The sequence below is a fragment of the Myotis lucifugus genome, unplaced genomic scaffold (genome assembly GCF_000147115.1).
Source record: "Myotis lucifugus unplaced genomic scaffold, Myoluc2.0 scaffold_5577, whole genome shotgun sequence".
NCBI classification, from domain to species: Eukaryota; Metazoa; Chordata; class Mammalia; order Chiroptera; family Vespertilionidae; genus Myotis; species Myotis lucifugus.
This window is the reverse complement of record NW_005876625.1, coordinates 1,868-9,687: the sequence shown is the minus strand read 5'-3', so window position 1 is coordinate 9,687 and position 7,820 is coordinate 1,868. Positions and strand designations below refer to the sequence as shown.

The 7,820-nt window shown below is 66.3% G+C and overlaps 1 protein-coding gene across 1 annotated transcript; it reads right to left on the bottom strand.

The window, feature by feature from the left end:
- Positions 1-6: 6 nt before the first annotated feature.
- On the bottom strand, positions 7-7,566 carry LOC102436051 (tensin-3-like). The gene is made up of 8 exons (XM_023749316.1): positions 7,438-7,566; positions 6,532-6,627; positions 5,929-6,006; positions 4,196-4,273; positions 2,146-2,314; positions 1,637-1,705; positions 1,523-1,549; positions 7-572 (listed from the first exon to the last, which is right to left on the bottom strand). Exons 1-8 carry the CDS (start codon positions 7,559-7,561, stop codon positions 428-430), a joined length of 786 nt encoding a protein of 261 aa, XP_023605084.1. The 5' UTR covers positions 7,562-7,566; the 3' UTR covers positions 7-427.
- Positions 7,567-7,820: the final 254 nt, after the last annotated feature.

Below are 7,820 nucleotides of genomic sequence, written 5' to 3'. Positions count from 1 at the left end.
GGGTGGGGCTCTTGGCCACGGAGGTGCCCTTGTCCTCACAGCCCACCACGCGTCCCCTCTCGTGCCCTGGGTTCCCCAAGGGCCCACCTGCACGACTCGTCACAGGTGTGTACCTGCTGAGGCAGAGGCCCCGGGCGTCGGGGGCACAGGAGCCCTCGGCCACAGTGGGGGACACTCTGGCGGCCCCTCAGGCCACGGCGGAACGGGCAGGAGGCCCCGACCACAGACCCTGCACGTCCCGGGTGCGGAGCTGGGTGGTGCCCTGGTGCCCAATTCTGCCCAGAAGGCCCGGCTGCGGACGCGTGGACGTGTCCGTCTCGGGAAGGGGCTGGGGCGGTGCTGGGTCTCGGGAAGCCGGAGGAGCCAGGCGTCGGGGTCACCCCAGGGGCCCAGCAGGGGCCCAGCCGGTGGCCCGGCCGGGAGGGGCTCAGACCTTCCTCGGGGAGCCGATCATGACCTTGGACACGAAGTTGACGATGGCGCTGGCGGGCTGCTCGGGGTCGTGCTCCGCAAACAGGTGGCACACGTTGTCCGTGGCGCTGCCCTGCTTCCGGGCCACAAACCCAAAGACTCTACGGAGAGAGGCGGGGTCAGCGTCCATCTCTGTCCGGCCAGGGCCACGGTGAGCGGGCAGAGACCTGCCAGGGCCGCGCCAGGCGGACCCCTGCCCGCCCCGCTGCGCCTTCGCGAACCCTGCGGCAGGAGGCTGCCGCCGCCTCTGCAGTGAGGGCCTCGAGGGTGGGAGCAGGGCAGGGCCGCCCGCCCGGGCCGGGACCTGGGTCACAGCGGCTGCTTGGCGCCCGGCCGCTGTCCTGAGCCCCGAGCCCCTCGGGCGTCACACGCCGGGAGCACGGGCCACGCGGGGGCCAACACCAGCGACCGTCCTCGCCACCGACACGCCGACCCCACCCCGTCCCTCCCGGGTCCCACACCCGCGTCACACTGCACGCCCCTCGGGGCCCGGGCATGGGGAGGCCCCTCAGATCTGCAGCCTCCGGCCAGCCCAGCGCGGCGCTCACTGTCCGGCCCGGCCCTTCTCCTTCTTAGGAGAATGAAGGGGTTTTGAGTCCAGCTGTCCCCACCCGGGAGGGAGCGGCCCAGGGCACGCAGGTCACCCGACGGCTTGCACATACCCCCGCCCCCCTGAACCCCTGGAGCACAGTCAGCCGCCGCCAGGGCCTGGGGCTCGGCCCCACCCAGACCCGGGGACCCCGCAGGCCTCCGGGAACTTGGTCAGACCCTGAAACAAGGGGGACCGTGAAGCAGGAATCCTAGGGCGGGGGGTGGGGACAGCCCCCTGCGGGCGTGCAGGGCCCCACGCTGCCCGCCCCCGAGTGAGGCATGAACTCGGTCCCCTGAACCTGTGGACACCGGGCACCGCATCTCCGTCACCCCCAGCTCCGCCTGCTCACGCCGCCCTCGACGCCAGCCAGCACCTGCCCGAGCGCCCGCCCGAGCCCTGGCCCCCTGCAGCCACTTCCTCCCAGGGACCCGCTCGGAGGGAAGAAGTCGGGGCGCTCACCTGCACGCCTGGCTGTCCGCGACCCACCTGCCAGGTTAGAGAGAACAGTTACGTCAGCGTCTGTGCGGGCTGGGGCGCGGGCGCACGCACACACGCAGGGCACCCCGCTCTTACTTCCTGTCCTGCGGGTCCAGCGCGCAGAAGATGACGCTGCTCACGGGGTAGTGCCTCCGGAAGAAGAGCCTGCGGTGGGGGGAGGGTGAGTCGCTGGCGGGCCCGGGGGACATGGCCGGCCCCAGTGTGTGAGCGGGCAGGGGGTTGGGGGCACAGGCAGGAACTGTCCCTGGGGACCCGCCCACGGCGCCCCGATGGCAGATGCGCTGGCACGTGGTGAACCGTAAAGGGGTTGTGCACGCTGGAGCCCCCGGAAGCCCGTGAGCGCCGGGCCTGCCGGGCTCTGGCGGAACCACGACGACCCCCCTGCCCTGGCCTGGGGTCCTGCACCCGCACATCCTCCAGGTCCTGGGCCCCAGCCCCTCGTCCAGGGACGACAGGGGGGCGCGGACGGAGCGCTGGCTGTTCTGGGATGGGAAGCTCTCCCTGGGGTGACCCGGCACGGCCAGGGGAGGCCTGAGGGGTGCGCCCGGGTGTGAACAGAGCCCGCCCGCCCTGCCCCAACTCACTTCCTCTGGTTGTCCGTCAGGGTGATGCCCTGGGCCGACACCTTGAAGTGCACGACCGTCGACAGGGGTGGCGGCTGCTGGGCCAGGGTGGCGCTCAGGGCCTTCTGCACGGCCTGGGGGCCGGTGAGCGACTCCATCTCCAGGGAACCCAGGTACCACACGTTGCAGGCTGCGGACGGGACACGGGTCAGCGCGTCGGACACGGGCCGGCGCCGGGTGCCTGGGGCTCAGGACCACTCGACCCGTGGCCGTGCCAGGTGCCCGAAGGCTGCCCTTGCCCGATTCCGAGGCGCGGAGAGCGAGTGACCGGACGCACACGGTGCCCCGGCCGACGGGGAATGAACTGCTCTGTGTGCCTGGCGTCCCCGGGGCCGGGGCACCTCCTGGCGTCACGGTGGCCCGGGCAGGCTGGACAGGAGCCCGGCCACACGGAGTGAAGGACACGCCCGAGAGGGGGGCGTGCAGCCGGCACCCCCTCACGGCCCCGCTGGAGCCCCATGTTCCCGCCTCATCTGTCTGTCTTGTCAGCATGACGGCATCCGGACAGAAACTCTGGCCTCTCGGTGTGTTTTGGACCAATCGCTGTGTCTCTCTCTCCCCCTCTCTTCTATTCTCTCTAAAAATGAATGGGAAAAATGTCCTCACTCCTTGGTGAGGATTTAACTAACTCCCTTGCCCTGGCCGGTTTGGCTCCGTGGATAGAGCCTGTAGACTGAAGGGTTCCGGGTTCGATTCCAGTCAAGGGCACAGGCCTGGGTGGTGGGCTCGTCCCCAGCAGGGGGCGTGCAGGAGGCAGCCGGTCCATGATTCTCTCTCATCATCCATGTCTCTCTCTCTCTCTTCCTTCCTCTGAAATCAGTAAAAGTATTAAAACCAACCCCGGCAAGTTCCTTTGTAGACACAGAGACACTGACTCTGAAGTTCACAGGGAGGCCACGCTGTACGGGAGGGAGAGCTGGAGACCTGGCGCCGCTGCAGCCACCACAGAGCTGCAGCCTCAGGCCCCGTGGTGTCGATGCAGGACAGACAGACCCACGGACAGACCCCCAGCAGAACAGACAGACCCACGGCAGGACAGACAGGCCCACGGCAGGACAGACAGACCCACGGACAGAGAGACCCATGGACAGACCCACAGCAGAACAGACAGGCCCACGGCAGGACACACAGGCCCACGGCAAACAGAGCTGGACCTGGACCCCACACCAGCCCCGACCCTCGACAAAGGGGTGGAGGCAGCCAGCAGAGGAAAGATGGTCTTTCCAGCCGGCGCTGCTGGGACCGCGGGCGTCCACGATTCTCTCTCATCGTGGATGTTCTTCTCTCTCTCCTCCCCCTTCCCCTCTGAAACCAATAAAAACATAAAAACCCAAACACTGCACGATTCCACCGTGTGAGCCCTGGGGCAGGCAGAGCCGCGGGGCAGTGACGGACGGTGGCCGGGGCTGGGAGGACGGGCCGCGGGAGGCTGAGCCTGTCAGCGTGCACCTGACCCACCCCCTCGACGCCACCGAGAGGCCCTCACGGAATCCGTGCACCTGGTGGTGACGACGCGTCGGTGCAGGTTCCTCAGCCGCGAGGACTGTGCCACCCGGTGGGGGTGTTTACAGCCGGGGTGGGGGGGGTGGGGGCTGTGCAGGGGGAGGGCTCTATGGGAACCCTGTGGCTTCTGCTCCATTTTGCTGTAACCCTAACACTGCTCTATAAAAATAAAGTCTAAGAATAGGAAAAAGGGCTCTGGGGAGGCTGCCGGGTGGGGGGTGTCGCCCTGGGGTGCGGGTGGGTGGGGGCAGCGTTGGCTTATTCAGTGGCATCCAGAAGGGCAGGTCCCCCCCTCCTGTCTCATGGCATTTCCCCCAAGCTCAGCACAGACGTGGCACGTACCCACCGAGCTGGGCCACGTCGGAGTCCCGGCATGTTTCTAGCCCTGGAGCCGCCTTCCAGCCACGATGTGGAAGGAACCGTCGGGCATGCAGAGGAGAGGAGCCCCAGACACCAGAGGGGACCCCAAACCCCGCCGCCGCCCGACCGGGGGAGGAGCGAGACCCACCTGCGCCCTGCTTCAGCAGCTCGGCCGCGGAGTTGGCCGCCGTCTGGGGTGGGCTGTCTGGTGCCTCCTCCAGCGGGTCTGCGGGAAGGGGCGAGACACCGTGGCGCTGAGATGCTGAGCCAGGAGCGATCTTCCGACAACCCGAGACCCCGACCCAGTGCCCGGACGGCCTGCCTGGCGGTCAGGAGCTTCTCCTGGCGACGCCGTCCAGCCGAGGCCCGCCCCCCGAGCTGAGAAAAGCCGGGGACCCGGCCAGCAGGGGGCTTCCTGGCTCTGAACCTCAGAATGTATTCATAGCAGCGATTTTCAGCCTTTTCATTTCAGGCACATAAAGTAAGGACTAAAATTCTGTGGCTCAGCAAGAAATAGGTATTTTGCCGCCTTGTCAAGAGCAATAGGTGTGACTTCGCTCCTTCACACGGACGGCTGTCGTTGGTGGCTGTGCCAGTCATTGGACAGCCTCGGGGAGAAGAGGCGGGGCCGGGCCACAGGCAGGTGCCGTGTGCGCCATGACCTCGCAGCACCGGCGGGAAACCGTGGGCCTAAATCCATCTATATAAAAGCTAAGCGACCTTCCAACTGTTAGACCAGTGATTCCCAAAGTGGGCGCTACCGCCCCCTGGTGGGCGCTGCAGTGATCCAGGGGGGCGGTGATGGCCACAGGTGCATTTGTTTTAACTTTTTTTGTATTACCTTTCTATTCTGAGTTCAATAAATAGTTTCATAATTTCAAACTTCAATGTTTCTAATTTACACCTTTCTTTACTATATTTTATGAAAAAGGTAGAAACATTAATACATATATCTTTCTGTTTAATTGCTATTAAAATTAAAAAAAAATTAATTTCCAGGGGGCACTGAGTAATATTTTTTCTGGAAAGGGGGCGGTAGGCCAAATAAGTTTGGGAACCACTGTGTTAGACCGTCTGACCGGTAGCTATGACGCACACTGACCACCAGGGGGCAGGCGCTCAACGCAGGAGCTGCCGAGCTGCGGTGACTTGGCAGCTGTGGTTCTCGGGTGATGCACTGGAACCAGAGAGGAGGGAACTTGATTCCGGGGTGCGTCACCCGAGAACCGCCCTCTCGCAATCCGGGACCCCTCGGTGGGGGGGGGGGGGAGGGGTGTCGGAGAGCCGGTTTCGGCCCGATCCCCGCAGGCCGGGCCGAGGGACCCACCTGAACACGACTCCGGGCACCGGCCTCTATTGAGTTATACAAGGTAAACGACATTGACCTGGGCTGTGAATTCCTCGTCTTCACGGAAGAGAATAAAGTACCGTGACTGGCGCTGGGACATGGGGTTGGACACGCGTGGGCGTGTGCACTGCTGCCTGTTACCATAGCTGTTCTCACACCCACGAAGGGAGCGCGCACCCGCCCCGCGCCCTGAGCCCGCAGTGCCCACGCTCCACTGGTTGTGGGATCACAGGTGAGGTCAGCGGCTCGAAGGGCGGCCCCCGCATTTGCAGGTCTGAGCCGGAGCCTTTGCTGCAGGAGCCTTTGCTGCAGGAGCCTCCCGCGAGGCCTGGTGTCACGGCCCGGCTGGCGTGGGCGCAGCGGGGCCACCTGTCCTGTCCCTGACCTGGTCAGCCACTCAGCCTTCTCTAGGGCTCAGACCGGAGGGCAGGTGGGAAAAACCTCTGCCCGGCTCTCCCCGGGCCTTTGTGGGTCCTGACCCCACGTGGCTGACCTGCAGGCGATGCCCCCAGCCGCCCCCCTCCCCCACGTACCTCTGTCGGGGATGAGCAGCTTGCAGGGCAGCGCCAGGGGCGTGATGGAGTGCTGGCACACCAGGGCCGTCAGGCTCCCTGCGGGGGGCCAGGCAAGGTCAGCGGGGCCCCGACAGGCACCGCCCGCCATCTGCCCGCCCAGGGGAGCCCACAGCCAACGCGCTGCCTCGTGGGCGGACTTTGTGCACAACGTCAGCGAACAGGGAGGGGAGGTGCGAGGGGCGAGGGTTCGCGGCAGACACGCGTCCTCACGCTTCGTAAGAGTAAGCCTCTGTCCGCGAGTCAGGGGGCGGCGACCTTCCCGCGTCTCTGAGGGCCGCGGGAGAGCACCCAGGCCTCGCCCAGCGCCCAGGGCCACCCCACAGGCCTGCGGGGTCGGGCTGCCCGCACAGAGGACCCGTCTCTGCTGCCCCGCGGTTCCGGCCGACCGGCTCTGAATTTGCTGGGCGTGGAGCAGGCTTTCCAGGGCCATTTCGCACTCGGTTCACTCGGGCGGGCGTGGGGGAGAGGGGCCTGGGAAGCGGGGACTAAAGGAGACGCTGAGAGGGATGCTCCCGGGAGTGAAGGCCCCGCTCGGGCCGGTCCGGCCGCACCCGCACTCACCAAAGTAGGGCTCGTTGGAGCAGCCCTTGAGCCGCACGCCCCTCGGGGTGCACTCGACCAGGAAGTGCCGGACCAGCTCGTTGGCCAAGTCACCGGCTGTGGAGGAGGGTTAACAGAAAGGAAGAGCGTTTAGAACTGAGCGGGAGGGCGGGAGAGGGCAGCAGTCAGAGGGAGGACAGTTGTCAGAGGGAGGAGGTGGTGGTCAGAGGGAGGAGGCGGTGGTCAGAGGGAGGAGGTGGTGGTCAGAGGGAGGAGGCGGCGGTCAGAGGGAGGAGGCGGCGGTCAGAGGGAGGAGGCGGTGGTCAGAGGCAGTGGTCAGAGGGAGGAGGTGGTGGTCAGAGGGAGGAGGCGGCGGTCAGAGGGAGGAGGCGGCGGTCACGGTCAGAGCAAGGAGAGCGGTCAGAGCAAGGAGCTGCCGGGAGGCCGCTCTGTGGCACATGCACACACATGCGGACGCAGCCATCTCGATCCCCTGAGCAGGAGGCACACACATGCGGACGCAGCCATCTCGATCCCCTGAGCAGGAGGCAGGTGCTGTCCTCGCCTGAGAAGGACAAGGTTACACCTGCAGCCTCCAGGCCATGAGTCCTGGGGCAGGGCAGCGCCGTGCACACAGTGTGCCCTTTATGTAAGGAAACGGGGCGCGGGCCGCCTGCTGGGGAGACATCCCCGCCGGGACGGAGGGGAGCGCCTGGCGGGGACCTGGGACAACCATCGGATCCCTGGACAGGGGGAGGGCCACCCGTTCACTAAGGAAGTAAAACTTACAAAGAATTAAGCTCCTTTCGCACGAGGAAACGTGCTTAACAAAATGCACCGGAGAAGACAAACGCTAAGAAGACACCTGTGAGCACCGCGTCCCGAGGGCAGGCACGGAACCAGGATGTGGGGGGGGGCGGCACCCACCTTTCTTGTTCAGCTGCAGGACGGAGGGTGGGGGCGTGGCCACCTTCATGGCCAGGCCGTAGGCGCCTCGGAAGGAGTGGCTGTCCCGGACGACGAAGGACCCGGGCTCCTTGTCCCTCAGCATGGCGATGGCTGGGGGGAGGGGGGGAGGGGGGGTGAGGGTCTGGGGGCGCACGTGCTTCCCCGTGATGCCCCCCGAAGGCCCTCTTCTCCTCTTGCCGCTGGGCCAGGGGGTGAGGGCCAGCTCCCCGCTCCGGGAGGTCTCCGGATGACCCGCGAGGACGCAGACGCGAAAGGCGGCCCCTCCCTCTGGGTCACAGACCCCTGTCCAGTAGCCACCAGCAGCCGCGAGGCCCACACGCAGCCCCACCTGGCAGCCAGGG